At 33.9% G+C, this 21,122-nt stretch overlaps 1 protein-coding gene across 1 annotated transcript in view; it reads left to right on the top strand.

The window, feature by feature from the left end:
• The window catches only part of LOC133187515 (fibrillin-1-like), a 77,849-nt gene extending 58,984 nt beyond the window's left edge, over positions 1-18,865 (top strand). Inside the window, exons 32-52 of the mRNA XM_061322921.1 lie at positions 46-297; positions 447-569; positions 910-1,032; positions 1,966-2,094; positions 3,629-3,741; positions 3,846-3,904; positions 4,010-4,176; positions 6,759-6,831; positions 7,149-7,159; positions 7,361-7,476; positions 8,146-8,201; positions 8,508-8,692; positions 9,219-9,294; positions 9,719-9,777; positions 10,678-10,834; positions 12,164-12,224; positions 12,613-12,660; positions 15,193-15,265; positions 17,956-17,996; positions 18,494-18,550; positions 18,772-18,865. Coding sequence (XP_061178905.1) covers positions 46-297; positions 447-569; positions 910-1,032; positions 1,966-2,094; positions 3,629-3,741; positions 3,846-3,904; positions 4,010-4,176; positions 6,759-6,831; positions 7,149-7,159; positions 7,361-7,476; positions 8,146-8,201; positions 8,508-8,692; positions 9,219-9,294; positions 9,719-9,777; positions 10,678-10,834; positions 12,164-12,224; positions 12,613-12,660; positions 15,193-15,265; positions 17,956-17,996; positions 18,494-18,550 — 1,979 coding nt within the window. The 3' untranslated portion in view covers positions 18,772-18,865. The remainder of the gene's footprint in view (positions 1-45; positions 298-446; positions 570-909; positions 1,033-1,965; positions 2,095-3,628; positions 3,742-3,845; positions 3,905-4,009; positions 4,177-6,758; positions 6,832-7,148; positions 7,160-7,360; positions 7,477-8,145; positions 8,202-8,507; positions 8,693-9,218; positions 9,295-9,718; positions 9,778-10,677; positions 10,835-12,163; positions 12,225-12,612; positions 12,661-15,192; positions 15,266-17,955; positions 17,997-18,493; positions 18,551-18,771) is intronic.
• Positions 18,866-21,122: the final 2,257 nt, after the last annotated feature.

The following is a 21,122-nucleotide window of genomic DNA, read 5'->3' as shown; positions in this document are numbered from 1 at the left end:
TGGTCCTACCTGGACCAATCTTTTGATACTTACCTTTCATTTAAGGTTGTGCTGATATGGGAAAATGGGGAGATAACTGCACAAATTCCTGTGGCTGTGGACGTGGTGCCTTAAGATGTGACCCTGTGACTGGTTGTGTGTGTAAACAGGGCTGGACTGGTCCCCACTGCTCACAACATGTTGATGACTGTAGTAACACCTCATGTGGTACTCACCAGAAGTGTGTTCATGTCAACTTCTCTCGTCTGTGTGTCTGTGAAAAGGGTTTCCAAAGAGACTCCAACAATCTGTGTCAAGGTAGAACATTTCTCATGAACCTACTTGACTCAGTGATCCAAAAATCTGCAATAGTCTCTAAAGACAAGTATAGATACATTTTGATTTAACAATCTGTAATACTAACCTTCTTCAGCATTCAGTGACTGGTGTTTTGGTTGTTGTTTCAGATATTGATGAGTGTTCTACTAACCAACACCTTTGCACACAGAGATGTATTAACACACAGGGAAGCTACAGGTGCTCCTGTACTGATGGGTTCCAACTCGGATCAGACAATAGAACTTGTGAAGGTATGGTGCAATATTTCATTAATTGAAAGTGGGTTTTTTAGATTTGTGTATTTTACTATTTTGTCTCTAAATGTAAAAGCTTATAGTGAATTGGAAATGAAAACACTATTTTGTGTCATTAATTAATTCTAAGTACATTCAAACCTTGTTATCTAGAATTCGAGGGGACCGAGTTAAAACTTTGATTATCCGAGGATTTGAGATATCGAGGGTAAAATACTTAAAGAATAAGTGGTTGGGACTTCCAAATCACTTTGACATATTCATGGTATTCAAGATATCATTGTTCGAGATACCAGAGTTCATCTGTATCTAATATTCCATTAACCTTTGATTGTAGATGTTGATGAGTGTACACTGGAGACATCAGACTGTCAACAACAGTGTCTTAACACAATAGGAGGCTACTACTGCTTCTGTTATGATGGATTCTACCTGACTGGTTCCAATCAATGTATTAAAGGTAATTATTTTTCTTCTTCAGGGAAGTTGGAGCTTCCAACTCATCAATTCCTGCTTGAAATAGTTCATGCTACTTTAAATATTTTCTTTTGAGTGACAAAGTTAAGATTCCAGCTGACATGTACATCTATTAATGCAAATGAATTATGATATATTTGATTGACTTTGATCCTACAATACTGTATTGCAACATATGTGAGGAAAACCATAAATTTTGTATATGAATATTGAATTGTAATATTTTTTTTTGAGAGAGAGACAGCAAGAATGCATTATATAGCACATATTTTGAGGCATGACTTTTTTCACATTCTTAAGCGTTATCTCTCTTTGTTGGTGTAACACTCATTTTTCTCACTACTCTGGAATCATCATTGCTGGGGACCAATGTTTGTGGATTTTGTGGGTCACCCTTACCCATGCATTAATATCCCCATGAACATATTTTTTGTAAACATATTGAATCGTTGAATCTACCATATAAATGAGTAACCCACGAAATTACGTCCCCACGAATAAGTAAAATTTTGCTTGCCCTCGAACATTGACCCCCCCATGAATTAAAATGATTCCACAGTATATCCTTTGTAACTTACCTGTAAATATTTTAAACCTTCAAATGCTTTCAAACTGTTTTATACTGTCCCTGTATTGCCATAGTATGAGGCATGAAAGAAAACATAATGAACATAAACATACAGATTTAATGCCCCATAAAGTTAGTAACATTACAGAGGGAAAACACTGGGTTACACTGACTGACCTCACAAAGGGAAATAACTATTGTAAATGTGATATTTGTGTATAAGGTTGTAGTAGTTGTGCATTATATTCATGAAATGTAATCTCATCACCATATTGCTTATACTAATGGCATGTGACCCATATATTGAATTTTGTTAACAATTGCTTGAATTCTTTCTCTTGTTTGCAGATTTGTCTACCTCCCCCTGTGTTGGCACGGGTGATTCCTGTCAGTATGGATGTAGAGTGGAGGGAGGACTAGCTTTCTGTTTCTGTCCTAATGGCTATACACTGAACACTGACAGGACAACTTGTTCATGTAGGTATACACTAAACACTGACAGGACAACTTGTTCATCTAGGTATTCACTAAACACTGACAGGACAACTTGTTCATGTTGGTATTCACTAAACACTGACAGGACAACTTGTTCATGTAGGTATACACTAAACACTGACAGTGCAACTTGTTCATGTAGGCAGTGATTTTTCTACATTTTTTAAAAGGGGCCTGGGCCTTTACAATTGGGAAAAATCATCGACATTTGTGTAAAATTGGGAAAAATCAATAAGATTGAAATAAACCTTAATTGACAGGTAAAATAAAATATATAAGTAAATGTAACATCATTCATTCAAAATATTTACTACAAAATAACAAATTAGACACAGTTCTACATTTTTAACTTTTTTTTAATCTTTGAAAGTTGTCATTAGTTGTGACCGTCCTATATTTCAATTCTTTTTTTTTTTTGCCATAATGGTAGACATAAAAAAAATCCTACTCATAATAGCCATTGAAGATGATATAATCTGACATGATTTAAAACAAATCATTTTCTTCTAGCTTTCTAAATCACCCTAATCATTGTGCTGCAATTACCCTGCAATATTAGTTGCATCTGCCGGGTGTAGAAACAGTTTGATTTTCATGGAATCAGGGATGCTTGTTGTAGAACTACTAGTTCTTGGATTTACAAATAAAGCTATGTTTCGCCTGCTCACATGCATCTTACACTTTCTTACGATGTATTTAGTTTGACGTTTGACATGATCCATGTGTTTTTCTATGTCTTGTAAACGCACAAAATGATCTGCTGTTTTTCACTATTATTTTAAGAGTATGAATGACCGAGAGCAATAGCGTTCCAATTTAGATAAGTCGTACATAAAAAATTCAATATAACAAAATCAATAACGGTTTTTCTGGGGGGAAAAAGCAACTGAAATCGGGAAAAAATCGGTAATTTTTGATAGGGGAAAGGGCCGATATTCGGACCTAAATTGGGTGTAGAAAAATCACTGGTAGGTATACACTAAAATACCAACAAGACAAATTGTTCATGTTGTATTCACTAAACACTGACAGGACAACTTGTTTTTTGTACTAGGTATTCACTTAACACTGACAGGACAGTTGCAAGTTGTTCATGTAGGTATTCACTAAACACAGACGGCAACTTGTTCATGTAGAACTTGTTCATGTATGTATTCACTAAATGTGCAGGAAACTTGTTAATGTAGGTATTCGACACCAAACATTGACAGGACACTTTGTTCATGAAGGTATTCACTAAACACTGACAGGACAACTTGTTCATTTAGGTATTCACTAAACATACACAGGACAACTTGTTCATATTATAGGAATTCACTAAACACAAACAGGACAACTTGATCATTTAAGCAGGGCTCAACATTAACTTTAAAACATACTAGACCAGTCAGACAAGTACCTTAAAATTTTACTAGACCTGACCTCAACTTATGACTTAATATCCATGGATCCAATAAAGTTGTTTTTTTTGGGTAGATATTGGCCATTACAAAATTAGTTCTTTGCTTTTTTACAGATGTAAATTCAACAGTAAATGTACAGTTGAAAACAAATATCAATTTCCGATCTGAATACAATAACCCCTCTTCACTGCTGTACAAAAACCTAAAGGAGGACATGGAAACTGAGGTATGTAATAAATTCCTTAATGTTATAAAGTTACACAAATCTTGGATGTGACAAAATGTGGCAGAAGTAATCCGAGATCGTAATCCATATTTATCTTTGTTTAGACTCGTTCCTTTTTTGGAAACATGCAGAATCTGAAGTCTGTGAAGATTTTTAGAATTAGGTAAGTTAAAAGGCACAACATATGTTTTATTTTTTGTTAACTAAAACATCAGATAAAGTGTTAGTTAATCGATCATCATGTTCCCACTATATTACTATTTTACAGTGAGAGCAGTACTGTGTTTGACCTACTAGTGAAGTTTAACACAAATGTCACAATGGAGTTGGAAGCACAGTTGAGTACAGTTCTACAGAACATTTACCAGTCAGGAATACAGTTACAGGGAACAAAATATGCTGTATTAGAAAACCCAGTTACATCAGTACCTTATAGTAAGTGTTGACCAGTCTTTACAAAACTGTAAACAAAAGATCAAAATATTGGGAGGTGCTTTGATGTTATCATAGAGTTTAGACTAACTACTTAAGCTTAATAATTTTGTAATTATCTACCAGGCCTAAAGTTTGTTAATGATAAGAGGATATAATATGTCAGATCAGTCAAGGTCATAGCTTGAAAATGATTTATTTGTAGAAGGTCAAGGTCACTAGATTCAGAAGTGCAAACTCCTATCCAGGCCATAATTCTGTATTGTAGGGATTGCTAAAGCTACTGCTTAAAACAAAACATGCAAATGACCAAAGGATATTTTCTGAATTTATATAAGCTTGATTGTCAGTGTTAAAAAATGCTTCTGTGACCCATAACTCTGAGATGTACAAACTTTATAGGTTGTGCTTGAGAAAAAGGTTGCTTAATATGGCCATGTGTGAGCATGTACACTGACCAAGTTAACTGGACAGAGGTACAAGCTAAGGACAGAGTAAAGCATTGTGCTCATAAGTTTGTAATTTGAGGATATTAGAAGTTCATATTTGACACAGTATGGTTGCATGTGGCTGAAGAATATAAAAGTCATATGGACAGTCAGTGGTGCAAGAACTTGAATACTGTATAGGGGATTAATTTCATGGGTTGTAATTTTCATGTTTTTTTCTCCTCTGACACGATCGCGGTTTGTTGAATTCGCGGAATCTGTATATAATAAAAGTTACCTCCCTTGTCTATATCCGTTTAATCTATAGCATAGCTAGAACGACATTAATCAGCGTTATGTATTCACTTCACGAAGAACAGGGTAGGTTTATATAAAATAGTTAGATTTAGTAATTAATTGACTAATCAAAACAAGTGCAGTTATTAAAAGTCTTTGACCATAAGCGTCGAATAACTTTCCTATATGCTATTACAATGAGTGCATGTAAACCTCAAGATCTTTTTTCCGAAGAGATAATACTTTTAAGACACTGGACGGTAAGAATTTGTAAATGTAGGTCGACGAAATAATGCCCTTCCACATCTTCGGCAAGTTCCGATAGTTATTTGAATGATTTTTTAAAACCAAAATGTCGATAAAAACGTGATAATGCAGGTAACAAATACCCGTGGTAACATAGTTATGCAAGGTAATCAAAACCTGTGTTTTGATTGATGAAACGTAGCATTGGCTATTAAAATAGCTTTTTTACAAGTTATTATCTGCTAATCTAAATTAAAGTTAAGCGTGATAATTAAAATAATTGAATGACAAGTATGACTCATAATTACTGAAATGACCATGTACTACATGTATATATACCTATCGTAGTCTATTCTCAAATTTCCAAATATAAAATGGAGGTTATTGAAAACTTATTCACTGTTTCTTGAATTCACAGATTTTAATTACACCGTGAATATAGCAAATATTAACACTGCGAGTTATTTTCCCCCTATACAGTAGTGAATTTCTTTTCAGGTTTAAGAGCCCGTCTATGTAGAAATACAGAATATGCTGTACTTGGTTTGAATGCATTTTTTGAAAAGGGGGGGGGGGTAATAAATCTCATTAGGGAAACTCTCTTACTTTGCTATTTTTTAACACCAAATACTGTATATCATATGAGGGTTATGCATTCTTCAGAAAATATTGCAGTTCTGTTGAAAATTAGAATCATAAAATGCTGAATTCTTATATCTTTGTATTATATATGGAATGGAATCACAAAAAATTGCAAATGCAGAAATAAGAATGCTTTACATTAAAAAGCATTTGAGCTGCAAAATTTACCTGCAATTACAATAATTAAAAGATCATGGGCAGATAAACAAAAAAAAAAATGGTTTCAAGGCTTTTTAACTTCTTGGATAGAATGTTTTGAAAGGTATAAGCTCAGATAAATAATTGGGAAATCCTTTTAGAACTATTCACTTGATAAATTGAATTGCTTCATTAGATTGATTTTATTAACAGAATAGCTCATCTACATTTCAGATTTTCTGAAACTCGTAATGTAGTAAACACAATGAACTTGTACATATAATATGATTGTGACTTTTTTTTTTTTCAAAGAATGCATTATTATAATAGTTTTTCCTTGCAGGCTTTTAAATTCAATAAGAATATAACAGAACTTCTAATATGCATGTTTATTTATTTGCCCATCTTCAACAGATAACTAATAGGGAGTAAAGATACAGCTAGAGTGTATCATAATGTATCATTATACATTTGGACTGTATCATATGAAAATCATGATATTTCACCTATTGCAGGGATTTGTTCTTAAATGAGGACCTCTCTATTACAGTGTGAAAGGATATAAAGTTGTAGATTCAGTTCATAATTTCATAAATACATTATGTAACATTTAATAAGCTCTAAACACATGAAAACAGATTGAATGATTAAAGAAAATCAATTTTATAAGGTTTATTTAGGAAAAGATTGTGGTGCACAGGTATACAGTTTTGTACATGTATCGCAATAGAGTACAATTTTGTATATCGTGGTATACTGGTATATTATTAGACCCCTTATTTATAACTAATTTGAAGCTGGTAATGGGTTTGTTTTTTGTTTGTTTTTCTGTAGAACCTGCCCCCTGTGTACTTTGTCTTTCCACCGAAAGATGTCACATCCTTGTGGATAACAGCTATGTATGCAGGTACTTTTTTTTCTATTCAATGCACTTGAGGAAGTTTCGTATGAGTTTATTTAACAGTCAGTTTTTTTCCTTACTTTATGAAGTGGCTGTGCGTACTACAGTATAGATCACCAAATTTTTGCAACACCTTATTTTTGCAAGAATTTTATATTATAGCCATATGGTATTTATAAGTGAGACAAAATTTTCATGAATTCTGGTAATATAAAGTTTATTTCCCCAAATTAAGTTTCAGTGCTTTATCTGCATGAAAAAATAAGTTTCACTAAAGTGTGAAGAAGTGTTAACTTTGTGTAATAATTTCTTTCTTTTTTCAGAACTATTTCAGGTATGCAACAAATTTATTTAAATTGATTATATAAAGTTAATATAGCTATAACTGATAGTATTATGTGAAACACCTAGTTATTCTTTCATAATAGGAAAGTGAATATTTATCCTACATAATATTTATATTCAATTTCTTTACATTAGTACATGTATATATACATGTGTGTAACTTAATCATCAAATTTAATTTTTTTTTTAGTAAGCACTACTAATGCAGTATCCCTGAAAATAACAACAGCTAAGAGCTATGAAGCATTTATGGCAGATACAACAGATATAAAATATGCTGTGTTTGAAAACTCGGTCATCACAACAGTAAGTCTAATGCTACACCTACAATATTTAAGGAGTTTTGGTTTCATGATGTGATCAAGCAATTGGCTTGTGTGATAATTTGCATAAATGCCAAAGGCATTTATGATACCAAAAAATCTGAGTTATTCCTTATATTTGGCTTGTGTGATAATTTGCATAAATGCCAAAGGCATTTATGATACCAAAAAATCTGAGTTATTCCATATATTTACATGCACTTGATTCTGTTAATTCACGTGCTACAAACCCCGCTTATTTCTGTCTCTGTCCCACCCCACACATGATTTTTTTAACCAAGCCTATCGATAAACCAGTAGCTTCATGTAGAAATCAAGTATTTTTACTAATTGTAGTTTTATCTTGGACAAAGAAATTTTAAAATGTAAACATACAGTCAAACCTTGTTATCTCGAACTCGATGGGACCGTGAAAAAACTTTGAGATATCCAAGGATTCGAGATTTCAAGGGTAAAATATTTTAAGAATAACTGGTTGGGACTTTAAAATCACTTCGACATATCCATGGTATTCGAGATATCAGTGTTCGATATGCCGAAGTTCAACTGTATATAAAAAAAGAAGTATATCCATTAGCTTGTACATGATATGCAAATTGTTGCATGGATCACAAGAAAGATGGAACTAACAAAGATATGATTTTTTTTCTAGCTGAATGAAATACTGAACTTCACAGTGGTAGACAGAATCCAGTTGTCAACAATATTGTGAGTGACCTGAAAATTAATGCCAATATATTTTCATCCTTATAATTCTAGTTCTTAGTGCACGCATCATCAAATAATTTGGTATGTTCATATTTTAAGACATTTTGTTGAAATTTTTGGAGGTGTGCATCCTTTGTGAAATTATATATTATATAGGCAATGTTTGAGTTTGTCACTCACTCAGAGGATGAGGAGTTGAGTATAAAAATTTCCTTGTGTATAGGTACAGTTGATTAAGGATATTACAATTGTAAGCTGAACCCTTTAAAAGGCACAGCAGATTTATAAATATTTCTTGTATTATAGAGCTTTGGCCACTGGAACAAAATTACATGTGACAGTCCTCTTGAAAGTGTTAACTGACCCAGATTTTGTGGCCCTGATTGCCAGTAAAGTCAACGAGAAAATAGACACTGTAGGGTGCATAACTCTTGTTGGTAACTGTGTACCTTTGTTAAAGAATACAGACATCTTTGATGGAACTCGAGAAGGTTAGATTACTTCAGTGCTTGTAAAATGAAAGATGGAAACAGAAAGATTTTATTGTAAGCTAGGCTACAGTAAACCAGTTTTCTATTCTAGATAAAAGTCTTGCAAACTGTGTAGCCATGATTGTATGTACAGTAAAATTCGGATATAAAGAAGTCTCTGAGACTTGGAATTTTGCTTCCTTATAACAGAGATTTTTTATATCCATATAAGGAACACAGTGAAAAGTTACCTACGGGATTTATTCAAGTCTCTTTATAACCTTATTTCCTTATAAGCAAGTTTGCATAACCAAGTTTTACTGTAGTACATGTAGTTAGATTTGTCAAGTTTCAGGGGAAAGTTTTTCTGAATTTTAAACTCAAAACAGCATAAGCATTCTACAGGAAAAATCAAAAAATTCGATAGCCCTACCCAGTATGTTTAACATTTCACAGTATTGTTGACTTCCATTTCTAACCTGAGCTAGGTAATTCACCTCTGAGTTGCCAGCAAAAAATGACCTTGAATTTATTTTATTTAATACAGTTCCAGTGGTATGCAAGACATGTTCAGAAAATGTAACCTGTATCACTCATTCTCCAGGCTGGTGGAATTGCTTGATGTAAGTAAATGGCTGAACGTATCGTATTAAAATGAAGTTCAAAATATAGAACAGACATACAATGTAAATTTGGAGAAATTATCCTCACATATTAGTACAGTAAAACTTGTCTAATCCGGATGTTGTATAATCCAAAATCTTGCCTAATACAATGTAAAATTGAAGTCCTTTTCAGTAAATTCATTTGTTTAAAGTGTTGTCTAATCCGGAATGTTGTCTAATCCAGCCAATTTCTTTGGAACCAGTGGTGTCCGGATCAGGCAAGTTTTATTGTATGTAGATGTAAAATAGTAACTTTATTAGATCATGATTACCTTTTATGTTAATTTGATTATTTGAAACCTTAATGTTTTCTTAGATATGGCGAATTAAAATCAAAGCCCAAATATGGCATTGTTTCTATTATACATTTAATTTATTACAGAAGTACTACTGTAATTCCATCTACAACACCTGTTCCTACAACAACTGAAACAACAACAGGTACAGATAATGTATAGACTGTGGTTTAATTGTGTGGATGTATTTTGTTAATTATACCCCAACTTGAAATTTGAGGGGTGGGGCGGCTATATAGGGATGGGAGTGTCCATCTGTTACACTTAGGGGTAGCCATCCCTTATTCACAATGCCTTCAATACCACTGAATACAATTTAATTTAACTTTCACAAAATGTTTTATGTAGTGGCTTTTTACATCTCCTATTTTGCATTTGGATTGGACACATGTTCAGGGTTTCCCATAGCAAATCATGGACACTGCCATTCTTTCTTAAAGTTTCTATAATATTTTGGTTACCCATCTCTTATCCACAACTCCTCATAAACCACTGAATAAGATTTAATGAAACACTTTCACAGAATCTTTATTACATAGTGCCATATTCTGCACCTCCTGTTTTACATTTTGATTGAACAGATTTTTGAAGTTTCCAATAGGAAAACATTGACTTTGCCATTATACTTGATAAAAGGGGAACTATTTTGTTAACACAATTCCTTCTAAACTCCAGATTGAAAATCAATGGTACTTTCACAGAATCACATTTACATGCTGCCAAGAAATGCACTTTCCACATTATATTCATAATTGAGTGGGTGGGGGTATCATTTTGTGAGCTCGGTGCTCACAGTATCCCAAGTATTTCTGATAGCACCTACTTCTAGAACATGTGCAAATTCAACTTGTTTATATAATATATATTATATAACAACCCTTTAACATATACATTAATTTATATAAATTTTGTTAAATTTGTACTTCATTCAGAGTATGAATGACGCACAGTATTTTGTTTTCTAAAACAGTTTAATTTTTACAGAAACAAAATATTCATGTAAAATATTGATAATCTAAGAGAACAGGACATTTCTCATTGACAGTTTCAGCAGTTTCTAGCACCCCCAGAACGATTACAGAGGACAAGCAGATAATTGTGGGGGTGGGGGTAGCAGTCCCCCTGGGGGTTCTTTTCCTTGTCCTAATTATTGTTCTTGGTGTACTACTGTGCAGGAAGTGGCATCACTGGAAAATACAAAGGTTGGTGACCTCTCCTTAATTAGAATATCAGAAATTCCAGTTCATAATTGAAATGTTTTTTCTTCATTCTGCAAGATTGTTCAAGTGTCTACCTTGCACAGATCATATATGATAGGCATAAACTGATCCAAATACTGTGCATTTTTTCAAGGACCCCATATATTTTTTAATTACCCCTCTAAGTGTCTTTTTAACAAATTTATCCTGTCGAAGATTTTTCAGTAAAATTCATTTTCTCTGAGCAAACCTTTCTGTAACAATTGTTTACATTGTGATGTTGTCTGATTCTTATGTGATGTCAGTTATTAAGCTCCTTGCGAGGTCAAGTGAAAATGTATATGGAATTTGATATTTAATCGGTAGGACATTTGGAAGGGGGATGTTTATTTGATACCTGGTCAGTAGGTCACATGTGTGGGTGGGGGCCATATTAACAATACCATGTCAGTAGGCAGCATGATATGGTTTTATGCAGTATATATTTCTCGACCAATGAAATTTCAAGATTTATATCAAAGGCAGAAGAAATTTGGCAGATGGATATTATTATCATGAAATAACTTTTCACATACACTTGTGACCCACATATTGCCTTGATGTTTGACCTCAGATTGTTAATTTTGAGGGCAGGGAATTTCCTTATGGCCAGATCTTTTAACTCAGCATTATATTTAACATGTATCATCAAAAGATGTGTTTCAAGCCAATTTGACCTTTGACCTCAAAGTTTTGAATTATTACATTTGCAATTTTGGTTGAAAATTTTTGGGGCATAAACTTTTTTTTATCAATGACACTGTGGTTATGATGTTTAACATGATGTTATCAATAAAGTCTGCACCATAATGATCTCTGTACATAATCTTGATCTATAAATTAAATTGAATAAAAAAACAAATGTTTAAATTATTTGAAGCAACATTTCAAGCTTTTACCCAGATTAGCCACGAAGTTCAATGATTTAGAACAATTGAATGTAGAAGTACATTCATTTGTGACAAAAGTTTTCTCTCTTTCCTATATTTCCATGACTTAATTTATAGTGAGATGTATCACCTGTATTTGAAGACACAGGTCAAATATCCAGGTTACAATACAATGAAATGTAGAAATCATTGCAAAACATTTCTGAGCAATAAACTTTGTAACTCTTGACTGGGAATAATTCAAATTTCAGTCTGCTGTCATCATGATTTTGACTCATATCTAGTATGTAAATATTGTTCCAGGGTCATGTTCAGAAGCATGATCTTTATGTAAATTTTTCTCATGTAATCTTGTGTTTAGTTTGGACCTGTATATGATCATTATTATGGTACATTTTTGCAGGAATAGGACTCGGAACTATATTGCAGGCCCACAACAGAGAAATCAGACAAACAGAGAGAGGGTAAGTGTCACAGTATAAACATCAGATAAAACTTAATTTGTGAATAAAATGACAATTCTAAATAAAAATTATTTCATTCTGTATGAAATCTACATTTCATTCTAGAATTTATTCATTATTAATTAAAGGTGATATGGTTAATATAATTTTGTGTATTTTTGACCATGTGATTTGTCATAAAAATATATGGTTGAGGTATGTTAAAAAAGATATTTTCTTGAGAAAATTCACATCAGTCATGTAGTCATGTATTTACATTAGTGTTTTGGAAAACCTTAATTTTATGAAAATCTTGGATGCATGGCTTCATGTGATACTCTTCCAGCAATAGGTAAAACTTTCCAAAAAAAACCCCACAATCGTAGGTATAGAATTTCATATTTTTCAGGTAGTCTTTCGGCAACCTATAGGACACATTAGACAACCTTCTGCCCAAGTGAGTATTTTCTTGGCACATGTCAAAATACTGTAAAATATTAAACACAATTTTATGATTTTTTTTTGTCATTAGAAATTTCGTTATGATAACATTAACTCACATTAATGTGTATTAATTTTTGGAACAGCCTGGACTTAGACCTGCTTCATGTGTTTCTGTTATTTGAGACATTTTCAATCTTTTACCAGCACTTTAATGAAGAATCATTCCTGTATAAGCACAGAAGTTTGTCCATTAATTTTTATTTCTAATGCACAACTTGAAACTTTGGCATCTTAAGTATATCATATAACTTTGCTCATGTACATGTACCCAACTAGCAGGACTGCTGCAAGAGTTGTATTCAGGCTACTAAACAGCATGCTTTTGTGTAACTAAACATCTCGAGTAATTGACTCGCTTGTTTCAAATTAATTAGGTTTCACAGTTTTTGACAACAGAACAGTTGTCTGAGGTCAGCACACCAAAATTGTTTTAAAATTTGAAAAATAAAAACTGATTAAATTCATTTATGAAGGTATTGATTCTTTTGACTCATTTTTAGCTCACCTCAAGGAAGTTGGGGAAGCATATGTAATACCCTCAGCATTGGCATCCCAGGTTAAAGTTTTTGGAGCAGATTTCTTTTCAAGTACTCCTATGCCCTGTATTAATCAGAGATGCATGGAGGATGCTTGTAGTATGTTTCATTGTACCAGTCAAGGTTTCAGATGCTGCAATTTCAGCTGAAGAATGACCAGGATAATGTTTTGGGAGCAGGTTGAAGTTTTTGGAGCAGGTCTCATTTCCGAGTAACTATAAGCCCTATATTGACCAAACTTGCATGGATGATACATCTGAGGATGCACAGTACTGGACTTGCTTCGGATGCTGGATCTGACCTACATTTTTGGGATGAGTGACCAGGTTAAAGTTTTTAGAGCAGGTCTCATTTCCAAGCAAGTTTAAGCCATATGTTGACCAGACGTGCATGGATGATGCATCTAAATATGCACACTACCAGGCTTGCTTCGGATGCGGTGTCTGACCTATATTTTCTAGATGAATGACCAGGTTAAAGTAAACTATAGGGCTATCTGAACTAAACTTGCATGGATGATGCATCATGGGAACTCTCTCAAACTTGCTTCAGATGCTGGATATGACTTAAATTTTCTGGATGAGTGACTAGTTTAAAGTTTTTAGCTCACCTGAGCTGAAAACTCAAGTGAGTTTTTCTGATCACCTGTTGTCTGTCATCCGTTCGTCTGTCCGTCCATCTGTAAACTTTTCACATTTTCAACTTCTTCTCAAGAACCACTGAGCCAGAAAAGCTGAAACTTATGTGGAAGCATCCTTTGGTAGTGTAGATTCTAAATTGTTCAAATCATCACCCCCGGGGGTAGGGCGGGGCCACAATAGGGAATCCATTTTTTACTTTGAAACATACAGAAAAAATATTTTCTTCTTCTCAAGAACCACTTGGCCAGAAAAGCTGAAACTTATATGGAAGCATCCTGGGGTAGTGTAGATTCAAATTTGTTAAAATCACACCCCTGGGAGTAGGGCAGGACCACAATAGGGAATTGATGTTTTACATTGAAATATATAGAAAAAATCTTTAAAAATCTTCTTCTCAAGAACTACTGGGCCAGAAAAGCTGAAACTTATATGGAAGCATCCTGGGGTAGGTAGTGTAAATTCAAAATTGTTAAAATCACAACCCCCCGGGGTAGGACGGAGCCACAATAGGGAATCCAAGTTTTACATTGAAATATATAGAAAAAAAATCTTTAAAAATCTTCTCAAGAACCACTGGACCAGAATAGCTGTAACTTATGTGGAAGCATCCTATGGTTGTGTAGATTCCAAATTGTTAAAATCATGATCCCCAGGGGTAGGGCGGGGCCACAATAGGGAATCAAATTTTTACATTGAAATTTATACGAAAAATCCTTAAAGATCTCCTTTTCAAAAACCACTGGGCCAGATATGCTGAAATTTATGTTGAAGCATCCTGGAGTAGTGAAGATTACAAATTGTTAAAATCATGACCCCTGTGGGTAGGGTGGGGCCACAGTACGTATTACATTGGGGAAAGTCTGGTGAAGAACAGCAGAGCCAAAGTTACTTTGGTGAGCGTTGTGGCCCGTGGGCCTCTTGTTAGGTAAGTCCATTCCCAAGTAACTGCAAGACCTATCAAACCAAAATTGCATAAATGTTACATCTAGGGATGCACACTACTAGATTATTAGTTTGGGACTTTGCCTTACTTAAAGACAACATTTGTTGAGGTGAGCTCTGTAATCTGTGATTACCTATCTTCTTTTTCATGAGATGTTATTGATCTCTAATCACCATATATAATATTACACAGCAAATTTATGATAACATGGCAAATATTTTCAAACTGGATCAAACATAACTATTGAACAATTTCAAAAATAGACCATATTTGGCATGTATGACCACTGATAACCCAGTGATAAAGCCTTCCAGATGACAAGAAGATTGGTGACTATGTGAACTGATATATTGTTTGTTTCACAGATAAGACCCACCCTACGCAATGGCATACCACCCAGCTATCCACGTATATATCCAGTCTTGGACCACTTACAAGGTACAAAATGTTAAAACATTTATCTAAAACTTAAAGTCTCTTGATTTATAAATACATCACAATGTCTAAATCTGTCTATCAGCTTTTCCCTGTTTTGTTCATATCTTGTGCACTGAGAGGCCTAGGACCATCAACCTTGGTTGATTCATCTTAGGGGAAGGTGTATCCTGACCCAAAAGTAGGTCACCATGGCCTTAATTTAGTCTTGAGAACTATATACACTAAAAGCATATTTGTGCCCCCATAAAAGCCAAATTTTGAAAATCTCGAGAAATGTACACAATTGTATGTATTGTATGAAAAATCTTAATTGACAAAAATTATTAAAGTTTGGAAGTAGATAATTGGCAATTCTTGTTTCTGTGATGTCACAAACTTAGGATTTTCTGGTAGTTTCAAGAAAGAGGACAAAATTTGTTTAATTTTGAGTGTAGAAATTGCTGTGTGCGAGCTTGCCTCAGAAGAATATTCACATGTTTTATATGTATTTTAATTCTACACATTATATGAAAAGATCGAACTGGTGCAGACTTGCGCTCAATGATTTTTAATCAAAATATTGATGTAAAATACACTTTTTTCTCTCAAAATCATCAACATTTATATGAATTTACATCATCTTTTTGACGTCATATATAACATATGGCATTATGACTGATGAAAATATATCAGGCTTTCAAGTTTGCGGATATCCCCCTGCTTTAGAACATAATTGAGATTTCTCCATCAAGGGCAGACAATGGTCATTACCGATTATAGTCCGTTATGACTGTGTTATTCAAATCAAGTTTGCGTTATATCTTAACACTCTGATCGAGGACTACTCAACTTGTCCAGTTGATTTATCTGGGGGAGATGGGGGGTGGGGCAGGAGTTGAAATGTACGGTAGCCCGATGCCTGGGACTAGTCATTTTAAGACTCGGGCTACCTAATTTAAATGTAACTAGTGCTAATTGTAACGGGAACCGTTACAGATGTTCCCCAAACGGCTCCCCAATCCCTTATGATGCCCCATTCCCTACAAGCTTCAATAAATTAGACAATACTTTTGTTATATAGATGGACACTTTATTTTTAAGGGTATTTCATTGGAAAACTACTCCGATATAGCCAAATGAAATCAAATTTCAGCCCATGTGCTTGCACATGTTTTCTACATTTTTCACAATAATTTTCTTATAGTGTGTCATAATACATACATTTGTGTTAAATATTAAAGAATTTCGTTGAAAAATAAGAGAGATGTAACCCTTTAAGTATTAGCCAATCAGAATTCAGCATACGCGCATGCATGGCCTTGCATTCAATTTTGATAGTATCATAATGTAGGAGCTCTATGTGCCTATCCATGTCGTAAATTTCATCCTGTTTTGTTGAAAACCAAGGGAGTTATGGACATTCAAAGTTTCAACCAATCAGATTGCAGCACACATGCATGCGCGTGTTTTCAAGAAATTTCCTATATAACATGTTGTAGAACCTTATAATATATACTTATATTCTAAATTTCAAAGTATTTTGTCAAAAAACAAGGAAATTATTGAGATTTTTGTTTCAGCCAATCAGAGAAGAGCGCACGTGCATGCGCGTGAGTTCACGCTAATTTGACCGTGTTATCTTGTCTAGACTACTAATATATCTTTATATTTTGAGTTTCAAAGCAATTCATCAAGAAATATAAAAGTTACGGCTTCATCAAGTAGATCAGTCATTTCACTCATTGCACGCGCGCGCACCTGCATGCATGTGCGCGCAAAATGACCTTCGTTCCGAACACCTACACAACATGCCTATTAACCCTAAAAAGGTTTCATGTCAATCGGATGAGTGGTTCTATGAGAACACTCCCGGACAAAAAAGTACCGGAGAAGAAAGTAGAAAAAAAGAATAATAATAATAAGAAGAAGAAGAAACAGAGTAAAAACAATATGTTCCCAAACTTCGTTTGGGGAACATAATGATAGTCTGTTGGACTAGCAGAACAGAAAAAAATTCTGGATCGTTAGTTTATCATAGCTTTGCTATGTAGACTGGTTTCTTTAGACTGAGAACTAATTTAATTTGTTTCTGTTACCAATTATTAAAGCATTTCACACTTTAATTTGTTATGTTTTCATTAATTTGCATGAAAATTGTTTGGCTAGTTACTTTGAGATTTGGGCTAGTAAATTTTAACTGATCAGTAGCCCCTGGGCTAGTGGGTTTTCCAGAAAAATTTCAACCTCTGGGGGGAAGTGTCAGATAACCCAAAATTTTATTCATGTGTAGTTATAAATGATGGTCATGGCTTATGACCATGAATATATGTGCATTATGTAGGTCCAGATGGGTGTATTATTTACCCCCAGTAGTACACTTTATTGAATATAATTTGTAGTATCCTACTAAAACTCGGTATTGACAATACCTCCAGGGTAGTTATGAAATAACTCGAGATCATGAATGTCAGTAAAGTGAACAATGAATTACCATTATGTTACTATTCTCTTTACAATTACACTTTGTGATATTTTCAAAAGATCGATCTCTCTCCGATTTCAACCATTTGTAACTGGAAAATAACATGTCAGGGAAACATGTATCAATTGCTCTATTCAGAAAGCATATTTGGGGGAAAAAATGGCAAATATATGCATGTGCTCAAGAAAAAGCAGAAAATTTGACCTCTTTCTAATACTTTTCTTTTCAGATGATCGTAGATCAGGTCGAACATCAAGACGAAAGGACAGTGTAAGATGTTATTGATCAAAGTCTGCTATTTATTAAGAAATAAGGTATCATTTTAAAACATCTATCGGGCTATAAATACAGGTTGGTCACGAGATCAAATTCCATAAAGCCCAAAGGGCTTTATGGTAAATTTGATCTCGTACCAACCCGTATTTATAGCCCGATAGATGTTTTAAAATGATACGTTATTACTTATATTTACATTTGTGACTTATTCATATTTTATATTTGCCTGATTATAATCTTTAACGCGTGAAACGTTCTATTTTTCAAACCCAACAGCACGTGTTTGACCCTTTATGACGTCACTGAGAAATTACGTCGAACGTTTATGACGCGAGGAACCTGTGTTTATACGGATATAGATACCTGTTGCTTTTAGTAGTGTTATATAAAAGAAAACATTTGCAAATGTAAATATTGTGCATTAATTGAAATATGTATCAAGTGTTATAAGAAAGAAAACTCAACATCTCTTTTATATTTTCTTTTTACAGTTTGCATTACAACGTCCTTTGGTGGATCAGAGACCCAGTCATATATACAATTCCTAGGTTTGCTGTTATGTAATACTGTATACATTTTGTAATATATAATTATATAGAACCCTATGATAGTCTTCAAAGGCAAGACATTTCAAGAATGATTTTAGCATATCCAATAAAACAAATACACTATGAAATACAGGTGCAGTTTCACTAACTAACTCATTCAATCTTTAGTTCTGGTTGAATTTCAGTGCATGTACCTTAAAACTCTTCTTTTTTTTTTACAGGCCCTGTAAATGGAGGAAGGGTGATTGGTGTTTTAATGATACCCTGCTATAGGCTTTATGTTTCCGAATTTCCAAGTTACGGACAGGTTCTTTGATCTTTAGTTTACAATCATAGTGTGACTTGGATATTTTTGTCTTTCTTATATTTTTTCCCCAACAGTTAATAGTGATAATTAAGGTATTTTCTTTCTTTCTTTTTTTTACAAGATGAAGGGCATGTATATGTATATATATTTATATATTGCTGATTCAATGATTAAGTTCATTGTTGAGTTAAAAATACATTTATCTTTTGAATATTATTTGTTAGATTATTTTTGGAAAAGTTTACAGAGATATTATAATTTTTTTACAAACAAATTGTATTTTTGACATTTTTTTTTTGCTCCACATTTATTATTATCATTTATAATGTAATTATATACAGAGTTATGTCTACAACTATTATGACTTTATATAATTATATGAATTGTTTATATTTCTCTGTAAAAGTTATTATAAAACTTCATTTTAAAATTTATGGCTATGCTTGTCAATGATGCCTAGATCAATCTTGAAAGAGAGGTGTCATGATTCCAAAGTAGGTCATGGTGACCTCATTTTGAAATTCTAGAGCTAAATGTTGTCAAATGTGTCCAAATCATAAAATTGCAGTGTTAAACCTAAATGCCAGTTGATGCACTTTTGAACTGCAAATCTTGTCATCTAATGGGGGGGGGGGGGGGGGCTTGCTTGCTTGTTTGTTGTTTAATGTCCCTCTCGAGAATTTTTTCACTCATATGGAGACGCCACCACTTGCCGGTGGAAGGCTGCAAATTTATACCTATACTCGGCACTCGGGGCCATTGAGCAGTGAGGGATCTTTTTCGTGCCAACACCAACTGCGACACAGACCTCGGTTTATACGGTCGATCTCTCCAAAGGACCGGTCTCCACGTACTGCAGTGGATTTGAACCCGTGATGTAAGGATCAACTCCTTACTCCACGACTCTAGAGCAGATGCTCTAACCACTGCACCACGCAGGCGACGGGGGGGGGGGGGGGGGGGGGGGGGGGGGGGGGGGGGGCTAAAAGAATGTCAATGTGGCCTCAATTGAATTCTATAGCTATCCATATGCTGACTGTGGTCAGAATATAAAGAAAACCATTGATTGTCCTTTCAAAAATCATGTTTCCATAAGCATCATTAGGTGGCTAAAGGATGGATTCTATTGATTTTTAAAGTCAAAGATCAACGTTAGATGCAATGAAATGAGGACAGTTTTTTGAAGAGAACAATTTATCCATGTGAAGTGCTTTGTGCATAAGAGAAGAAAGCTATTGACTTATTGTTTTAAAAAAAGGACAATACCGAGTGTTAACATTGCTGCCAGAAAAATGCTTCATGTCAAAAGACAGAAAAAAGACTTGAATGTTAATTAAAGTGAAAGGATCAATGTAGATGGCAGTAGTAAATGTTCAATAGCAATAATAAATTTTATTGTATGATTGAATAATTCCTATCTCTCTGATTGGCTAAGATCCAACAATGTAGAAAAAATACTAGTATATTCACCTGCATGTGACCTTCCAGGTGAACATAAGGATGTATTTTTTCTACATTGGTCTAAAAATAGATCAGGAAATTCCAAATTCATACAAATATTTCACTTGCTACCGACTTCCACTCAGGTGAACATAACATTAGGGAATATATAATTTTGGGTGGGGGTAGTGGATTGAAAGGCTGCATGGTCCCTCACTAATGGACCTTAATTCGCCAGCCCTAACCCCTAACAATATTTTAATTTACGAGAATTCTCTTTTTGTGGGGGCTAATCAAAGATTTTTTTCAATTGTCAGTCCCCCTCCCCCCTTTCAAAATTGATCCTATAAAAGAGCCTGACATTATTTCTTTTTTTTTTTAATAGCAACTAAAGTAGATTTAAACAATTCCAAATTAGTACAACTGATAATGTTTATTTGACCCTGCTTCTCTCGTTGCATTTGCGTAGGATTTCAGTAAATGTGAAGAAGTTAGATGGCATGAACTGCTTAATGAGTTTAATTGATATATAATATATCATTTAATCATTGAATCATTATTGCTGTTTTTTCAGTCAATACCATGATTTAGCCACCTGAGGAGTACAATATCCACCAAGTGCGAAGGGTGAGGTGAATTTTGTACTTCGAAGGTGGCTAAATCTTCGTATTGACTGAAAAACAGCAATAATTGTATAACATAATACAAATTTAATAGGCATGAACCATTATATCACAATTCATTAATCTCTAAATGAATTTACAGCCTCCAATGAAATCCGTTTCTAAACCTTTCTTGTTAGTCTTGTTTTGTTTGCTTGAATTT

This window comes from Saccostrea echinata, unplaced genomic scaffold, assembly GCF_033153115.1.
Source record: "Saccostrea echinata isolate AGI-Se365-2 ecotype Australia unplaced genomic scaffold, CSIRO_AGI_Sech_v1 ptg000001l, whole genome shotgun sequence".
Classification (NCBI taxonomy): domain Eukaryota; kingdom Metazoa; phylum Mollusca; class Bivalvia; order Ostreida; family Ostreidae; genus Saccostrea; species Saccostrea echinata.
Note: the sequence above shows the minus strand (reverse complement) of the source record. Positions and strands in the feature narration are given on the sequence as shown.